Source organism: Artibeus jamaicensis, unplaced genomic scaffold (assembly GCF_021234435.1).
Source record: "Artibeus jamaicensis isolate MK-2021 breed Jamaican fruit bat unplaced genomic scaffold, CSHL_Jam_final scaffold_537, whole genome shotgun sequence".
Classification (NCBI taxonomy): domain Eukaryota; kingdom Metazoa; phylum Chordata; class Mammalia; order Chiroptera; family Phyllostomidae; genus Artibeus; species Artibeus jamaicensis.
Genome location: NW_026522047.1, coordinates 15,964,611 through 15,984,461, shown reverse-complemented (window position 1 = coordinate 15,984,461; position 19,851 = coordinate 15,964,611). Strand labels below are relative to the sequence as shown.

Genomic DNA, 19,851 nt, shown 5'->3' with positions numbered 1-19,851 from the left:
GTTTGAAACTGATAGCAATCCCACATTTTGAAAAAGTGAGCATTATTAGTTGTATTACTATATAAATCAGCATTATACATATATCTTATACATGAAAGGGCAGATGAAGACAACTGATAGAACTTTTAAAGGAGGAAGTCTAATTAAGGGAAAAGAATGTCCTAGGAAAAGAGAAGGCCCCAAGGAAATACGTGAATTAAGATCAAATGAGAAAAGGAAAATAAAGAAGTGGAAAGAAAAGACCACTGGAGGAGTATAAAAGTTATATTTATTCACGATGCTACATTTATTGCATTCCCTTAGAAAAATGGAGCGCTGTCTGTCCCCACCTGCACATATAAAACTGTACACAGACGACGGTGGCGCCCAGTGGCCTCTGGCCCGGGGTGCCCCCCCCACCACGGGGGTGGTCCTGCGGCAGGGCCCCCGGTTGGTCAAGGCTGTCCATAAAAAATTAAAAACCGGAACTACAGTCAGTCTTGCTGCTCACATGTAGAAATTATTGTAAAATATAATAAAATAAATTTTTCAATTCTTTAAAACTCAAAAAAAGGGAAACTGGAAGGGGATACACTTTGTTATCAACGTTTCCATTTAAACAGCCTGACATTCACATCTTACTCTGACTGGAAAAAAAAATCAGCTTCATTTTGACATTATCTAAGTTGTGGCTGCTTTAGAAGGTAATCTGTCAAAATTCTTACCAAACATTTAAAAAAAATAATATTCCTCTTATAAAATGGTACATAACACCTTAAGGAACCAGAAGATACTAAATGTCTTTGGCTATACAACTAAAAGGCCAGTTTTCCAACAGAATGGGGCACATTCACCTCACAACCAACTACAGAAACAGAAAGCGTAACAGAAATGTGCATAGATTATAATGATTAATTTTTCTTGCCTTCCCCCTCATTCTAGCCATATAATAAGCGAGGACAATGTAGCTTACATAATCTTTCCAGAAGAGACTCAACAGCACTACAGAGATGATACCCAAATTTCAGCCAAGGCAAAGTGAATTAAAACAATTACACAATCAAGTGAAAACTGAAGGGGCAAATGTTATTTGCAATTTTTTTCTTGTTTGCTTTTTTAAAGCCTTATGAGTGTAGAAATTATAGCTTATAAACGAAAAGTCACAATCTTCACATATGGCACCTAATAGAAAAATAAATCAAATGAAACATTTATTAATAAATGAAGCCTATTTTATTATTTCAAGTGTTAATGATAAAAAAAATTTCAGCACAGCTGTTGCATTTAAAAAAGTGAAACTACACACTAAGTTTCTAGCTCAGTAAACAGATGAACCTGATGTCTCTGAATGACATAACAATTGAGCATTGTACAGTACATCTTATGAAGACCCGTAAATTAAAGAACTACTGGTTTAGAGTTAGTGATTATGAAACAAGTGTGTATTCATAGTTTCAGCTTCTTTTTTCTTCCCCGACCATCTGGTGCTCCATCCATTTTACGTTTCTGTGTCTACAAGCAAACAGACGGGTTACTTCTCATCACAAGACTAACAGCAGCATGAACTCCACTGAGAGACACACCACAGCTCTTCACTAACGACTGCAGCACAATAACAGGTATTAGCTGCTCTTACCCAGAATAATCTTATCTCCTCATATTATAAAACACAAAATTTTAATGCTAATAATGAAATTAATAACTCACAATTAGCAGCGGTAAATCAATACAAATTTATAAAATGCCCTCTTTCCAAAAGAAAGCAATAATAAAAAGCATTTTGTAAAGTTATATAAATATCAGCTATTATCCAGAAACACTTGTCTATTCATGATTTTATAAGCTGAGTACTAGTAAATGAGATGGCTTTCTTACCGTACAAGTTGTGCTTTCACACTGCTAAGATATTGTAAGGACAATAAATCAAGTTAATCATAAAGCTGTAAAGCCATTGGCTTTCTTAATGTTTTTAAAAATATTTTAAAATTATAACTCCCCTAAGGTCAAGTGTACACCCTTGGCATTCACGAGACGTATCTCCACAGATTTCCGCAAACCCCCACATTGTGGGCTCCCACCATCATGATGTGATTTCCCCACGACTGACGAGGGAGGGAGGAAGCCGGGGAGCCTACCACCAGTACCAGCCAAGTAACGTGCACATTCTTAGAAAGAAAGAAAAAGAAAACAGCAACAACAAAAAACATCAAGTGCTCACAAATATTTACGTATCTGTGACTACTTACTGAAGGCTTTGGTCCTCTCTTCTTTTTCTCCGCTTTCTCCTTTTCTTCCAGTTCCATGTTTTCTCTTTCAATCAAGGTAATTAAGGTGTTACACCTCCTCTGTAGCTCCTGAGTTGCAAACATAAATTTACATGGCAAATTTGTATTTTCCATCTATAAGTTTTCATGACTAGTTTTGAAACACAGGATGTTTTAATATGATAATATAAAACCACATTCCCAATAGATAGTATTTAAAAAGCAAAAGAAACTGGTTTTCATATAAGATCCATGTTACAAGGATAAAAATTTTGTAAATATTCTGACTTCACTAAAGCCATACTACTGTGTAGTTTTCATAAACCTTTCCTTCACTTAAGAAGAAAAATAGTGAAAATGAACATCTCATAATAAATGCAATACCCCTTAGTGACTGTGCTTGAGAACTGTAATTTATATCCAAACAAGTAGTAGTGTGCATATCTGAGAATCAAATCAATTAAAAATAACTTCAGTAAGAGGTGTACATAGTATTTCCCTCAAAAGCATCATCAGTGGAATATGGTAAACAATGTACTGCACGTCACCTTTCCCAATTTTAAAAACGTAGCCACGGAAGCCTGTGAAGAGCTCCACCTCGCCTCTCCCCAGTAACCTACACAGCCCTAGAAAAGATTCTGTAGTACAGTGCAGTAAAGTAGCAGGTAACTCTGAAGGAAACAGGAGTCTATTTGAATCCTTGCTGACTAGCAGCTCCCTTCCTTACTGAGCAAAGTTGTTCTATTTTTCTTTTGTAGTTAAGTGATACAACACAGTCACACCAAAGTCTTTGAAAAATGCCATTTTATAGAATACACCATACAAGGGTCGGAAAAATCTGAATATCGCCCCCCTTACCAGATGCACTGAGGCACATCTGTCAGAAGGGGTTAGGAAAGGGTCCCACCTCAACTGTTTATCCTAAGGGGCCATTTGTAGTACGACGTTTCCCAAACTAGGGTTTCAGAAAACAGCAGCCCCTCTGGGAGTTTAATGGGGGGGAAAAACCCCAAAAAACCTTACGTGGTCAAACATAGAAAAACTGCACACTAGCCTACATCTTGAAGATTGACAATTTTAAATACACAGAAGAAAATCGTATTACAAACATAAAGCTGTTCAAACCTTGTTTATCCCAGGATGCCCCAAACTTACGACTACAGAGCTTTTGGGCACTGTCATCTTGCAGAACATGCCAAAGTTAAAAGTTAAAGGTGGTAAAGACATGTAAGAAAAAGACTGATTCATCACAGATAAATTTTTCTGAATTCTAATTTAGGTCATTTGAGAAACAGAACTTCCAACCAAAACAGCCAGATACTGAAAATAAAAACAAAACTGAGCATCAGATCAGCACAAAACAAGGGTTCCACTACGTTTAACCCAGACTCGGCATCCTCACGGGCAGGTGCCACTTACAAACCCAAGTCTGAATGGCGCAGATTTTAAAGCACAATCATCACATCCCGAAGTTTACACTGGCAGTGACATTCTCTCGTCTCTAGGGCGTAACATAAATATCAAAAGCTAGTCCTATCACACAGTGTGAAGCTAAAAGACATGTGACATCAAAGGACAGGACCAATAAACTTAAGTTACCTATGACAGTAGCTTTTTAACTGAATGTGAACTGTTCTAAGGAACTGATTCAGCTTACCTTACGATACTAACAATATTGCAGCAAAAATTGACCCCCGATTTTCTCTTAAGGAAGTTACCTGAGTTAGAGTGTGCTAAGGAGCACACGCACTCGGAGCCGTGTGCCACGTGACACCAGAGCCCACACTCACCATTGCAGTCCTGGACTTCAGAAACCAGTCAAATCTGAACTGAGGAGAGTTGCGAATACACTGTCGCAACTCATCATAAACGTTTTCTTTGTCGAATCCAAGCTTATGAAGCATACAGATCAGAAAACGATCCTCTTCCTCAGTGTAGTTTTTTCCTTTGTTGGTGCCATATGATATTCTCAGCTGATGAAAAGGTGCTTTGTACCGTCCAATCTATCAGAAGGCAGATTTCACATTGTATAATGTTATTTTAGCTCACCTTTAGTAATATTAGCTCTACATATTTTATCTCAAATCAGAACTTTCTATCTGTAACACCTCAATTGCATTAGATCACCTTCATTCATCCTGAAACTGCTTTAGTCTTTATTGTTCTGAAGAGAAAAAGAGACTCGGACTCTCTGATACTATGTGGGAGGGGCCACTTCTAATGCCTCTGACCAAATTATATCAACTCAAATACCGAAGTGAATTCTTTTGAGAGAACATCTAGGACATTTGTTTTTCTTTGAAGAAAATTTTAATTTTAAACCATCTGTCCTTTCCTTTTTAAAAGTTTTTCTAACTCTTAAATTCACCGGTAGGAGTGATTTTATTAATTGCCATTACTTATTAACATGCAAAGTACCTTTGTATCAAGTGCTTTTTTGATACTAATTCTTCTTTGAATTCTTGCCTCTCCCCTTTCGATCTGAGCCATAATCTTCTCTATGTCCTGGAGCTCATTGCACCTCTCCCAGAACACAGCTGTGACAGAGCAGAAGTTGGACAGATGAGATGGGTGGAGGAGGGGAGAGAGATGTAACTTGTTAGCATAAATGCTCCCATTTTACTTGCTAAGAAATGTTTCCAGTTCTCCCAAACAGTAACAGAAAATAAATGGGTACTTATAATTTCTCAGTTTCCTTAACTGTAAAAAATGACTTAAACTGGATAATTAAGTAACTTCCAACTCTGCAATTTCTGCTACTCTGAAATTCTAAAGCAGACTCCACACAGCACAACTACACATGTTCACTTGACAATCCAACCGACTTAAGGCAACAGGCACATAATATCCAACACCTGAGCAGCTATGGAGACAGATGAGACATAAAACGACAGCGCAGCATTCAGTAAACTATTCTTATTTTCTTGGCTACAGCTACCCGGCTGAGGTAAAAAAATTAATTACACCATTTTAAAGAAGGGAACACTTCTCATTTTTTAAGAAACTGAACAGAACAAGGCTCTAAGTTGGGGCAAAATTTAGCTTATCAAAATATATAATTCGCAGCAGGAAAATCTGAACTTTCTAGCAGTTCTCTAAAGGCCGGAGAATATTTTTATACCTTGTAAAATAGTAAGAGTTACCTGAATATTCAATAACCTCTTCTGGAGTTTTTCCTTCTACTTCTCTTGCTATATTTTCAATATCGTCACGACCCCACTTCTCATTAGCTTTGATGAACTGGTTAAAATCTCTCTTATTCCAATTGGTAAATCCCTGCATAGCAACAGAAATGATATTGGATCACAGCACAATGAATGTGGAAAGATGCTTTACATTTTATCAATACTTGTATTACAGAAAATAATTTTCAGTTGCACCTTTTATCGTTTTTAAATTCTTTTAAAGTGGTAACTTTTCCTGTACGTAAGTGCACATTTTAGCATTACATCATATACTGCTCAGATACCCAATTAAAGCTGAGTGAAAGAGAGCAAGAAATGCTGTATGAAAGGTGACATTTTTGCTGAGCTTTGACAGATCAGAAGTTTGCCAGGAAGAATGAAAACATCAGTTACAGAACAGAGACAGAAGGAGGTGGGAAAATGAAGCTTTAATGGAAAGTTAAGGTCAGATTCTGAAAGGCCTTTACTGAACCCTAAAGGACATGAAGCAACCAACGTAGCAAGCAGAGACACATAACAGAACAACGAGTCAGCAGCAACATGGGAGACTCACAAGGAAGTTGAGAAACTAGAAGAAAGGTAATCAAAATGATTCCGCCAGTGCAAATGTACAATCTCTGCAACTACCGTAACAACTAGTGACAATAAAAACACAGCCTTTACCCACATGCCCACACTTTATCATCTCCAATTTCTTCATTTTGAGGGCAAAACCTTGTACTTCTTTGTATACCCCAACACAACCTAACACAGTACCTTACAAAATAAGTTACTAAATTTTGTGTTGATTGAAAGCTATACCTGTGTTAGAAGCTTCTCTTTTTCTTCTAACTCTTCATCATTAAGGGGTTCAGCTTCGTCAATTTTCAGCTGTTCTTCTTTTTGTGCCTGTGCTGCATTTGGTAGGTCAGGATTTCTAGGTACCTAAAAAATATATTTTCCTATGTCACCAATCAGTAAATTTTAGAAAAAATGTGGACTAGATTCTTCACCAACATATGACATTTCACAAATTTTAATCCAACCATGAAAGAAGACATAACAATATTTTACATTTATTTATTAAGTTCAAAACAGACTAGATCAATTACGAACAAAGTATTATTTGTATTACCTTGTAACCAATAGTTTTTCTGTAATATAGAATTTCTTTTTCCAATAATTCAAATAAACGTGGAGGAAAGAACTGGAAATCCTGAACATTGGGTTGTTTTGGAGGTCGAGGAGCCTAAAGAAAAAGAAAAATATTATTGTCCATAAAGAAGAAACTATTTTGCTTTAAATCTATCTCTAATTACCTTTATTCCATAAACCAAGACAGTTAATTAACTTTTCAAGCAAGGTAATTTTTCAATAAAACTGAAAAAAAAAATCAAAATTTAAACGCACAATTCACAACTAATTTATAGAAAATACCTACAATTAAGAACTGACTAAGGAATACTATTAAAAAGTCCCACAACACATCTGGGATTATACTCTAAGAACCCTAAAACACCAATTCAAAAAAACCTACGCACTCCAATGTTCGAAGCAGCACAATTTACAACAGCCAAGCGCTGAAAACAGCCTAAGTGCCCATCAGTAAATGAGTGCACCAAAAACGCATGGTACACTTACACAATGGGATACTAAACAGCAGAAAGGAGGAGCTCCTATCCTCCACAACAGCATGGATGGAACTGTAGAGCATTGTGCTAAGTGAAATAAACCAAGCAGTGAAAAGACACATACCATATGATTAACCTGTAAGTGGAACCTAATCAACCAAAGAAACAAAAGAGAACCAAAGACAAGGAGATAAAGAACAAACTGACAATGACCAGAGGGGTGGTAGGAGGCGGGTAACTGGGGGAGGAGGGTAACTGGGGGAGGAGGGTAACTGGGGGAGGAGGGGCAGGGCAGGGGGAAGGTCAAGCCAAGGAACAAGTACAAAGGACCTGTGGTCAGGACAATAGGGTAGGAGATTGTCTTTGGGAGCAGGGGTTGGATGGGGCAGGGGAGAGCAGCAGGAGCAGGGAGAATGGGGACAACTGTAACTAAGCAACAGTAACAAAATCCCACAAAACGTAATTCTCAATCTGTTTTTATTCTAATGTAAGAAAAAAATCCACATTTCCAGTATCTTTTGAAATTTTTGTGCTCTATCAACTCACCTTGGGTGCTTTAGGTTCACTGACTCGAAGAGCTTCCCTGAAATAGGCATCGACTGCATAGTTGGCTTTTCTTTCTCGTTTAGGTGGTTCGATCCACTCTGTGAATGCAATCTAGCACGTGGGAAACAATTCAAACCACCACCTTTTAATAAAACAGCTGCACATCTTACATGAATACGACTCATACTCTGTGTATCATTACGACTACTGTTTGCAAATGGAAAGACAGCCATTAAGTCCTGGACTATAAACTCAACAAGAAGAGAGACTACGATACCTCGTTCTGCACTGTGTGTGATTAACACTCAGGACAGAGTCTTAGTGAACAGCCTGAGCTATTCAGTAAGTATGTTTTGGCCAAATTAATAATTCTGTTGGGTGAAAAAAAATGCCACAGAATGTATGCTACAATCCAAATTAGAAGAAAAATGTTGATACATACTCAGCCTAGAAAATATTCAGAGGATATACATGTCTAAGGGTTAACAATGAAAACACAAGGTAGTATTTTTTCAACTACTCTCGAGGGACTTCCAATTTCTCTGTAATTTCAATTATTGCTTATGAAATTTCTTTAATTATTATCAGCCAATTATACTATGAAAAACAATTTCTAATAAGGTAGTGACAATTTTTGGCAATTTTAATTTTCAAATATATCAAATTACTGTATACATCCCCATACAATGTATTTCTCTATCATGCATTTCACAATATTATACTAAATAGTATATAGTACTCTTCATAACATAAGCCTTTAAACTATTTCAGGTCTTATGAACTAAAACTCTGGCACTGAATTTAACATGAAATAAAAATAATTTAGATGTGAATAACAGAAATGACTGTCGTTTGAGACAAATTTATAACTAACACTTAAAATTCCAAGTTGTGAGCAAAATAAAGCCTTTAAGTAATACTAAATTACCTTCTGTTTTTCTCTGTAATCCTCTCCTTCGAAGTTATAAACGCTCGACTCCGTATCCATTGTGAAGTTTCTAAGTGAGCTCTCACCCATCTTGGAGAGCTTTTCATTCATCTCTGCGGTCTGGGGAACAAAGGAAACATCTTGTCAGATTAAGAATTAAAAAAGCAAGAGAACTGTCCACGAGGATCAGGCTTCGCAGTACACAAAACCTTCCTTTTATGAAAATTACTATAATTCACGTAACAAGTATTTCCTCCGTTTTGGTCTAAAATGTTATGTATTAAGAACAGTATCATTTAATCTGTGCCTCACCTTCTTTGCACCCCGTTCCAAGATACCATCAATATCCTCATCAGTGATCTCACTCTCCTTTGAAGCAAATACATGTGTCGCTCCGTGTCTAATCATTTGAAGCATTTCATCTTTCCCAATTTTGTTCAGATTCTGATCCACAAGTCTTCCTAAAAACAGATTATGTTGTATAATGTTAATTCAACGGACCTTATTTTACTGGAAACCTAGAATTCTAATGTCAGGTGTAATGCTGTCCTTTTGCCTCAAACATCAATCATTTTGGTTTATTCACATATGAATGTGAAAACTGAAATTAGTAAGATTATCTTTTAGAAAGTATCAATGGATGAGAGCATTATAAACACAAGAATTTTCTGAAAGCAGAAAGATGTTAACACTAAACCCCCAAATCCATTTAGAATGGTGAAGTACAAAAAACCCTTCATATTGCCAAATTTTATGTAAGGACCGAAACATACACGGATTTCTGAAAACTTCTTCATCTTAAGAACTGAAACTACTGAAAGCTTATTTTGAATACAGAAAAAAACTCAGTATCAGAAAAGCTAGGTCTTAAACTGGGAAGAACTTTGCCAACTCTTTAATTTGTGTTTTCAAATAAACAGGCACCAAAACAAAAGGCACCACACAGAACTGTTTTCACTCTCAGGGGCCATTCACACACACTTATCCAAGGCCTCGGTGTTTGTATTCCAACCCCCTGTAATAGGTGGATGAAGATCCAAGCCGTTCACCGCAACTTCATTAACTTTATATCATGGTTTTTTAAGTCCATAATAGAAGGCACAACCAAACAACTGTGAGTTGCAAAGTTAGAGTATACAGTAGTCCCCACTTATCCAAGAGGGGACATGTTCCAAAGTCCCCAGTGGAAGCCTTAAACCACAGATAGTACCAAACCCTGCATCTACTATGTTGTCTTCCTATAAGTACATACTTAGGATAAAGTTTCACTGTTCCTCTCATATTGCTGTCTCTCTGCCCCCCTTTTCTTCTTTTTCTAAAACCCATAAACATATTTTCAGGTGATGATTTTAAAAAAAGTTATGTATTGTTTATTTCTGGAATTTTCCCTTTAACGATGCTGAACTGTGGTTGACTCTTGGTAACTGAAATTGCATAAAGTGAAACCATGGATAAAGGGGGGACTGCTGTATCCACGGTACTTTACTTTGGAGGGAAGCCTATCACACTTGTCAAAATGTTCTTAGGCTGATGGAAACTACCTCCCTGGTGGACAGGGAGAAGTACCTCCGGGTTTTCTCCTATTCTGAAGTATGTCCCTCGTCCCTAAGACAGTATCACAGAGCTATGCACCCAAGGCTTGCTGCTAGACTGATATATCTACAAACGGACTTAACAAAGCCACTAGCACAAAATTCGCCCCAGTAAATTAGAAAAAACAAACAAAAAAAAACCCCTAAGTTGAAAAATGAAAAACTCAAATAGATTTTCTAAATTGACTATAAAGGAATTAATATTACTTAACTTTATTTTATTTTTTATCCTCACTCAAGGACATGCTTATTGATTTTAGACAGGGGGAGATTGGAGAGGGGAAGAGAAACATGGATCGACTGCCTCTTGTACGTGCCCCAACAGGAGACCAAACCCCACAACCTAGGTGTGTGCCCTGACTGGAAATCAAACCCACGACCCTTTTGGTTTATAGGACAATGCTCCAACCGAACCAACCTTGGCCAGGGTAGGAATTAATATTTTAATTTAAAAACAAACAAACACGATTCATAGATGAGAATAACTGAGAACAAGAACATCTAAACACAAAAAAATGTGAGGGTAAGATACCCCAACTCAGCCATTACATCGCACACAGGTAACTTCACTCTTTAGCAAGCCCTGGAAGTGCCCAGAGACTTTCCTAATGAAATACTTCACCACCTAGTTAACAGATCTTGATCCTTTGCCTGAGTCACATCCTAGCTGTGACATTTAAATTATAAATGATGGACAAGTGCCTTGCTTCTCTACCTGATTTCAAGCTCAAACTGGCATGAAGACTAAAGGAGACAATGGATGGTAAAGTCTATGCTATGATTGGTATTACGGGAAATCAAAGAAATGACATTCACATGGGAATCAGGGACAGGTTGGCAAAATCAAGACACATACATAAAGTACTCGGTAAACACGTCAACAGTGTACCTCCCAGTTTTACAGACAGGTAAGGAGGGTACACTCATGAGGCAGTATGAGAAGGAAAGTAAGGAATGTGGGTTTAGTGATGGAGGTTTTTTTTCCCCCATTTTGGCATTTTATGTATCCCATCACCAACTTTACCATAAGCCTCATGAAAATATGTCTTTCTTTCTAAAAGCTGATCTAGAGTGAGAACTTGAATCTCCCCTCGACCCCCTCTTTCCTGCAGTCCCATTCCCATAACTGTTTACTCCATGTCTCCCTCCTACTCAATTACAAACTCCTTGAAAACCAGGACGGCTGGCAGTTTCATGTCCCGTTACCTTGTCAGCACTAAGAACAGTGCTTGGCTGCCTGCTGGGAGCTCAATAAAGAGCTGCAGACTAGAAAAAGAATATAATCAGCTTCTCTGAGTTTTGTTTTTATTTCTTCAGTCCCACTAAGAATAATCAATGCAGTGCTTAGTACACGTAAATAATAATCACCACAGCTCCACTTAATACACGTCACACTGAATGCTAGGAATTTTATGTACACTGTCCCTTTTAATCCTTAAAAATACGAATTGGTAGTTACCTCTATCCTCATTTAATAAGATAAAAAAACAGGCTCAGACAGTGTGAAAGAACTGCTAACTGGCAGAGTCCATATTCAAATGTAAACCTTCCTAAGCCCAAATCCATCCCCCTCTTAGCAAAACCAAAGCTTACTATCTCTGCCTGCTGGCTTGATTCCATAGGTGCTTAATAAGAATCTCCTAAATAATCCAGGAAAAAAACATGCATCAATCCCACATGGTAAATTTTTTAAGGTTCTGAGGCTCACCTTGTTGAATGACTATGGAATCCAGTCTGAGTTTCATTTCAGCACGTTCCACTATTCGTTCTTCCACAGTGTTATCAGTTATAAAGCGGAACACTCGGACTGTCTTGGTTTGTCCAATTCTGTGTGCTCGGTCCTAGGCAAATTACCATATTTTCCAAATAAGTTAAAAATTCATACAATAACATTTGTGTATACTGAGAAACAAATTTTATGTATTTTTAAGTACAAAGCATTTAAAAACTATGTAACAAAATAATTATACCTAAAAACAGATTCACAATACGTTACTATTTCTTAAATTCTCACTTTCTTAGTTTCAATCACATTACTTGGTTATCTAATAAAGGAAAACTTTTAGTAACTATGGAGCACACCATAGTTGCTGACTGTTAGAAACTACCAGATTAATATTACTAGATTATGCTGAGACAAAATACATGTAACATCTCTAGGCAAGAAGAAATTAGTTTTAATGACAGAAGTTTTTTAAAAACCATTTTTCTTAGGTTTAAATTCAAAATGTTTTTCTACCTAAATCAAGTATAAATTTTCATTGCTATAAACTCCACTATAAAAACATTAGTCTTTAAATATTACCTAATTAACTACAGACAAGTCATCAAATTAATGAGAATTCCATTTTCTGTTTAACATCTGGCAAGTTCACAAACCACATTCCTCCCAAATATCCCGGTCTAAATTGATCAACTTTCCCTAGCCATCCTTTCAAAGACTCCAGGAAGAAAGTGACTAAAACCCGAGATTTAACAGTTGGGTTTTTATGGTCACCAATATCATGGTCAAATCATTAGCAGTATCAGTCTTAGAAATTTTTAAGTTTTTGACCAAATCTACAGATCATAAACTTCCTCAAAAAAGGGTCTTCCTTCCCAGGCCAGAGTGGGTCAGTTGGCTGGGTGATCTACAACCTCCAAGGCCGTGGGTTTAATTCCTGCTCAGGACACAGGCTGAAGCTGGAGGTTCGTCCCTTTCAGGGTGTGGACAAAAGGCAACCCATCAATGTTCCTCTCCCTCTTTTTCTCCCTCCCCCTTTTAAAAAGAAAAAGTCTTTCTGCTGTGGTCAGCATCTAACGTGGCAGGCAGGTCAGCAGTTCAGCAAACCCATTTCCCTTTCATCCTAGGGCACATCTATAAGCACTTTTCTCATAGTCAGTTACATGATTAGTTCTGGCCAATGAACACGGGGAACTGGTAAATATGACCCATAAAAAAATTTCCCTCAGCTCTCCCTCTTTCCCCTTCTGCCACCAGAAGACAGAGAACACAGCAGGACTCCTAAGTCCTCAGATGTGGCAAAGCTGTAAGAAGAAAATAGAGATGGTCCCAGACTAACAGTGGTTTGACACAATTTTTTGACTTCATGATGCTGTGGAACCAGTATTTACTCAGTAGAAACCAGCTATGCTAAACTACAATTTTTAGTAAGTTAAATGCATTTTTTACTTGTAATACTTTAAACTTATGATGAGATTATGTCCCAAGAACAAAACCCCACTGTGAATCGAAGAGCATCTGTATACTGACTTAGATAGAAGATCACCTGCAAAATTCTCACTCAACTATAAAGCAGAGCCAAGCAACATTCTACTGGGTGAAATCACTGGCACTTGTAGCCTGTTTATTAGCTTGATCTACAAAAAACCTGTAAGCCCAGAATACGTGTATTTGTTATTTCTTACCATAGCCTGGAGATCTACTTGGGGATTCCAATCTGAATCATATAAAATTACTACATCAGCAGTAGCAAGATTGATGCCCAGACCACCAGCACGTGTGCTTAACATGAAAACAAACTTTGTGCTGTTTGGTTCATTAAATGCATTGATGGAATCCTATAAACATAAAATAAAAGAAATGTCAGACAACAAATGGTTTTATCTAATTTTTTATTATCTCCCCTCCCTGGATTTTACTCACTTGTCTCTCATCATGGGGCGTCTGACCATCCAGTCTGCAGTACTCATAATTTCTCCACATGCAATAATCTTCCAAAATGTCCAACACCCTTGTCATCTGACTGAAGATTAGTACTCGTGAACCTGTTGGTGAATAGAACAGTATGTTATCGGAAGCTTCAACAGTAAGAAACACTTCTTTAAAATTTTAAAGCTAATCAAACCAACACTAACCTATTACCCCTTAATTTTAAGTTACCTAGTTGATTACAAGAAAAACTACACTCGTACATTACTTATTATCCAAGTCAACCATTCCTCATGCTTTTCTTTTATGACATACATAAAAAGAGTAATATTTAATAGCACATAAGAGAAATGTGTTCTCTTACACATAAGAGAAAACAGTATTTGAAATAGAAGTAATATTTGTATGTGGCCTAGAATGTCTTACTATCCCAAAGCCTGAAATCACTTTTTATCATTTTTATACATTTAAAAATAACCTTCTACCACCACACAGCTCTTCCAAGTGCACAGCCCTGCGTATCCTGCCCATACCCAATACCCGCGCTCTTCAACTAGTGCTGAAGACCCACCAGACTGGAGGGCTATGAATGAGTGCCTCACATCTCCACTGGGAGCCCTTCACTTATCTGCCAAGATTCACATTATTCAACTGCCTTCCACTGCTTCAGCCAGTTGTACAGCCTTCCACAGAATGTATGCAGACAAAAGGATCATTTTGAAAAAATGATTATGAAACTCCCTGGGCTGATAATCTGCTGGCGTCCTACCTTGCACAACCCCAAATGCACAGAAGGATGTTCAACGGTCTCCATTTTCCTTGCAGAATTTGTTATAGCTTTCCTTAATATCTGAGTATTGCCACTCCTCCCCACCAATTCAATTCTTTTAATTACTTTCAAAGTGAAGTAATTAAACTTCACTTTCTACGGCACTTTAGAAAGTACATTTCTACAAGAAGTTTTAAAAAGGAAAAATAAAACCAATTCACTAACAACTTTTACTGTATTTTTCATAGTCAGCATCCTGTAGGAGAGTCATCTATTGCTATAACTATTATTCTTATCAAGATACACAGAGAAACACAAATGGAGAAATCCACAATCTGAAGAGACAAGCAGATATAATGGAAATAAAAAAGGAGTTTTGCCATGAGTTTATTATGTTGACACTGGCTTCATACTAAGTTTGCTCTACATTCATGAAATTTAAATATGCCCACACATATCACAAATTCCCTTTGATAAAAAAGCCAGCATGCTGTAAATAAAACTGCTTTGGATCCATGCACATAATATTAAACTAAATAACTGAAAACCAATACCACAAGCACAACACCACTGTATATCAAAAGATCTGGGAACTGTGCATAAGTCGGAAGAGCGTTGTTGGCATCTCACAACAAAAAGTTGGTATTTCTGGGAAAGCATATACAAGATATGTCCAGAAGTCCAGCCATTGTTACTGTAACAAGAACAATTTGTGCAACATTGGTGCGACGTTGCAGCCCAGGAGAGCGGACTGGAATGCTCATGTGTGAACAAAGATGACTTCACTGTACTAGTCAGTGGTGGCAAGACACCGTGGCGTGAGCATGTGTATTACGTGGCCATCACATTCGAAATGACTAAGTGAGGAGAGCAATGAATCTACACCATATTTTGCGTTATACTTAAACACTCCTCTGCAGAAATTATTCAGATGACTTAGAAGGCTGAGGCTACAGGCAACTGGCAGCTTCAACATGCTCACTCATGCATCACATCTCGTGCAGTTTTTTGGCAAAACATCAAATCACCCAGGTGACTAAGCTCCTCTATAATCCAGATTTGCTACCCTGCGACTTCTGGCTTTTCCCAAAGCTAAAATCGCCTTTGAAAGGGACAAGATTTGAGACCATTGATGAATTTCAGGGAAATACAATGGGGCAGCTGATGGTGATTGGGAGAACTGTGTGAGGTCTGAAGGTGCCTACTTTGAACGGGACTGAGATGTCCTTGTTCTATGTACAATGTTTCTTGTATCTTCTTCAATAAGTGTTTCTATTTTTCATATTACATGGCTGGATACCTTCTGGACAGATCTCATATAATACAAAAATTCTTCTCCCTCGATCCAGGGAATATGGCTGCCCTAATCACTTTCTAAAAGAATTGAGGCCTATAATTTGGAGAAAGGTGGAACTCCGAAGTACTAAAATATTCTACATTACAACTTTAGGAAATGCCAGAGCTCTTTTCAAAGTGTTATAACTTTATAAAAGTTTTCACTACTTCTTAATTTGATACTGGTAATACAGATACCTTGTTCTTTTAATTTAGGAAGCAGCTTGTCTAACACCACCATTTTGCCACTGTTGGTAACTAGATGCATGTCTGTTGTGTAAGGTGGACCAGGTTCAGCTCCATCGAAGAGATATGGATGATTACAGCACTTCCTCAACTGCATCAGGATGTTCAGTAACCTCATTTTGTCCATCTTCCCTGCAGAGTTCAGTATATCTATATCCTTCATTAATATCCGAGTATACCTATTGAGGAGAAAAATACCTTAAGAGGTCTCAAATGTTCTCTCCCGTCCCTCCCCTTCCCCATCTCAACCCCAAAATACCTGTATAAACAACCCATCAATTTCTGTTACGCATTTACCATACATAACCTCTTTCTTTTTCCTGCTGTTTTTCTTTATTGCCCTGAATGTTCTAATGTTCACACTTATGCTTTGGGTCTTGAGGCCCAATATTGAATAAATTTATCCAGGGATTAATTAAAACAGCATGATACTACATTTAAAATTAATTAATAAGCATAATTTGTATATTTTAGACACAATTTTGTTTTGTAGTCTGTTCCAGCAGGAGAGCGTCACTATTTACTATTCATTGTAGCTAGTATAGCTTCTGGGTAAGAGCACTAATCTGAGGAGGGAGGAAAACACAGGAGAGGTAAAACATAATGATGATCCTAAGATAAATACAACACGACTTAAGTACAAACAGAAGTACATGGGATAGGGCAATAAAGCCCCAGCCACAGGCCAGATTGTAGAAAGTCTTGACTATACACTAACAATTTGGACATTCCCTGCAGAAAGGAACAATCTGCCTAAATACCAAAGTTTCAGAACCTTGAAACCTCTGAACGATATCTTAAATAATCTACACAACTTATACTCAACAACTCCAATTATGGGGCATGAAATAGAATTAAAGGTGGTCCTTCCAATCACAATTACAATTCTATTGTAAAGTTTACCAGTATGTTTAACTAAAAAAGGTGTCTTCATTTTTAGCACTGACTTAAGTTTTGTATTTTAGAGCCATACAGGATAAGTGTAGTATCTCTGCTACCCTATAAAAACCTTTCAGAAGTTTTAAGAACATTTAAGATGGTCTGCCCTCTATGACGGTTCCTTCCCAAATAACACACCATTTCTTCAAATTACAGCCTTTCACGCCCTGGCTGGTGTGGCTCAGTGGGTGAGCACTGGCCTGTGAAACCAAAGGCTGCAGGTTCCATGCCCAGTCAGGGCACATGCCTGAGTCTTGAGCCACACCCGTTTGCAGGTGTGCGAGAGGCATCCAACCCACTGATGCTTCTCTCGTACGTCAGTGTTTCTCAGGGATCTCTTCTCCCCTTCCCCACCAAAAATAAAATCTTAAAAAAGACAATAAAGTATTCACATTATAAAAAACAAATTACAGCCTTTCAGTATGTTTCCTAACAACTCTAGCCCCTTGTGTAAATTCCTATCAATATTACGGACAGAACTGAATATACCTGAGATATGGTATAACCAATAAAGAACAGGGTAGCTACTATATTTCCTGCCTTTAAACACCGTACTTATTATTAATATGTGCCAAGGTTACAGCATCTCTGCATCCACTTCACATTGTTGATTCATGTTGAGCTATCACAAAATCAATGAATACAAATTAAAATACTAAGATGTTTCTAGCACTTTGAATTTCATACACCCATAAAACTTAGGCAAGGAAAAAAGCAACTTACAAGGGTTTTCAAGTATTTTAAATTTTGTTCTATGTACATATTTAAAAATAGCTACCATGTATCATCACCATAATTTTGCAAAAAGACATTTTGTCCTGCCTAAAACAAGACATCAACAAGAAATAAAATCTTTTTTTAAAAAAGATTTTATTTATTTGTTTTTAGAGAGAGGAGAAGGGAGGGAGAGGGAGAGAAACATCACTGCGTGGTTACCTCTCATGTGCCCTAACTGGGGACCTGGCCTGCAACCCAGGCATGTGCCCTGACTGGGAATCAAACTGGCGAACCCTTGGTTCACAGGCCTGCTCTCAATCCACTGAACTACACCAGCCAGGGCGAGGAATGGAGTCTTTTCAATTAATTACGTAAATGTAGTTTTGTGGAATAAAACACAGCACTGAATTTTTCTGATGTTTATACAGATAATTTGTAACTTCATCAGACTATCAGCAACCCATATGATCCAGTATTTATGACCTACCAAGTTAACCATACATGTCTCACATCTGCTCAGCTTCCTTTTTGAAAAGCTCAAGTAGAGAGAGGGCTTTCTATTGTATTCCCATTCAACAAACCTCAAGTTGAATTTTCAGATTCCTAAACCTCTCATCCTGATTCTACCATCTAATAGTTCCATAAATTTGACTGGCAAGCCCTATGTTGTATGACCAGAAAATTCTTCAGGCTGAGTTCAATTCAGCGAACAGAAATTCCAGGAAGTTACAAATTAGGAAAACAATATACAAATAAAAATTAGTCAAGAATCAATAGTGGGATTACATACCATTCCCTCTGCATTTTGCTGAGACCCACATAGATTTTTACTTCCTTCTTTGGAGGTAAACTCTTTTCAACATCAGCCTTAATTCGACGAAGGAGGAATGGACGCAAAACCTTAAGAGTAAAACAAACGACAACAAAAAAGGAGATGATCTCATCTGTAACTTTAATTTCAGGATCTTAAAATTGCTTATTAATCATATAGGAAAGAAATTTAATTGCCTGAATATCATGTTAGTTTTAGGACTTCTCCTTCCATATATATAATAATTAGTGAGCTCCTGAAGGGTAACACAAGGGCATGTAACTCGCGTCCTAAGTCATAAAGGCCTAACAACTATGCTGCACATAGGAAACTAATATAATATTGAATGTCAACTGTAATTAAAAAAATATGTTATAAAAAAGTGAAATAGAAGTTGGAAAACCATCAGAAAGGTTAGATCATGGAAGGGGGAACCATGACCCTGAAACAGAACATCTGTAAGTATGGACATCTTCCGCTATCACACATTGGGGCTTGTCACCAGCATCTATCCCGCAAGTGTCAGGATACTGTTAAACAGGAAAACCACTTTCCCCCTCCTGGAAGAATTATCCAGACCGAAATGTCAGTGGTTGAGAACTACAGTTAGGTCATGAAAGGCCTTATATGCCTTGCTTACAAGGTCTGGTTTTTTCCTGCTGGCCAGGATTTCTTAATCTGGGGGTCTATTAGAGAAATTTCTCTTTATCTACCAACTTTCACTTATGAACCTTCATAGGAAGGACAGAGCTATAATTCACCGCAAAAACATCAACTCTGCTCACAATGCACTGTTAGGAGTTGCTTACACAGTCACTGGATTTAAAAACAGATAGAGCCCTGACCAGTGTGGTTCAGTGGGTTGGGCATCGTCCCGCAAAGTCAAAAGGTCAGGGGTTAGAATCCCAGTCAGGGCACAGGCTGCCTGGCCCTGGTTAGGCACGTGAGGGAGGCAACCGATCATTATCTCACTGAGGTTTCTCTCCCTCTTTCTCCTTCCCTTCCCCTCTCTCTAAAATAGTAACAATAATAAAATAGAACAGATGGAGCTTTAGCCTTTTGGAATGGAACCTGTTAGATTCTTCTTAAGACTGTAAATGGAATGAACCTTTGGAAGCTTGTTTATATTAATCCTTATGCAGCTCTTCTTTCCCCTACTTACTTTTTCTTAACCCTAAGAGACTACTTTTTCCTGTCATTAATCCAGGACTGCATGCCAGGTTTTAACACTAAAATCCCCATACACCACTCTTTATCCGTTAAAAGATCAGTTAAAAG

The 19,851-nt window shown here is 37.6% G+C and overlaps 1 protein-coding gene across 2 annotated transcripts in view; it reads right to left on the bottom strand.

Annotated features, from left to right (window-relative positions):
* Positions 1 to 246: 246 nt before the first annotated feature.
* SMARCA5 (SWI/SNF related, matrix associated, actin dependent regulator of chromatin, subfamily a, member 5) overlaps positions 247 to 19,851 on the bottom strand; it is a 34,997-nt gene continuing 15,392 nt past the window's right edge. For both annotated transcript variants that reach the window (XM_053658399.1, XM_037162351.2), the window contains 15 exons: positions 18,553 to 18,662; positions 16,059 to 16,285; positions 13,751 to 13,872; positions 13,513 to 13,665; positions 11,813 to 11,945; positions 8,825 to 8,973; positions 8,513 to 8,632; positions 7,585 to 7,695; positions 6,543 to 6,656; positions 6,230 to 6,352; positions 5,387 to 5,519; positions 4,662 to 4,780; positions 4,034 to 4,246; positions 2,226 to 2,333; positions 247 to 1,491 (listed from right to left, as the gene is read on the bottom strand). In XM_053658399.1, coding sequence (XP_053514374.1) covers positions 1,426 to 1,491; positions 2,226 to 2,333; positions 4,034 to 4,246; positions 4,662 to 4,780; positions 5,387 to 5,519; positions 6,230 to 6,352; positions 6,543 to 6,656; positions 7,585 to 7,695; positions 8,513 to 8,632; positions 8,825 to 8,973; positions 11,813 to 11,945; positions 13,513 to 13,665; positions 13,751 to 13,872; positions 16,059 to 16,285; positions 18,553 to 18,662 — 2,001 coding nt within the window. In that variant the 3' untranslated portion in view covers positions 247 to 1,425. The remainder of the gene's footprint in view (positions 1,492 to 2,225; positions 2,334 to 4,033; positions 4,247 to 4,661; positions 4,781 to 5,386; positions 5,520 to 6,229; positions 6,353 to 6,542; positions 6,657 to 7,584; positions 7,696 to 8,512; positions 8,633 to 8,824; positions 8,974 to 11,812; positions 11,946 to 13,512; positions 13,666 to 13,750; positions 13,873 to 16,058; positions 16,286 to 18,552; positions 18,663 to 19,851) is intronic.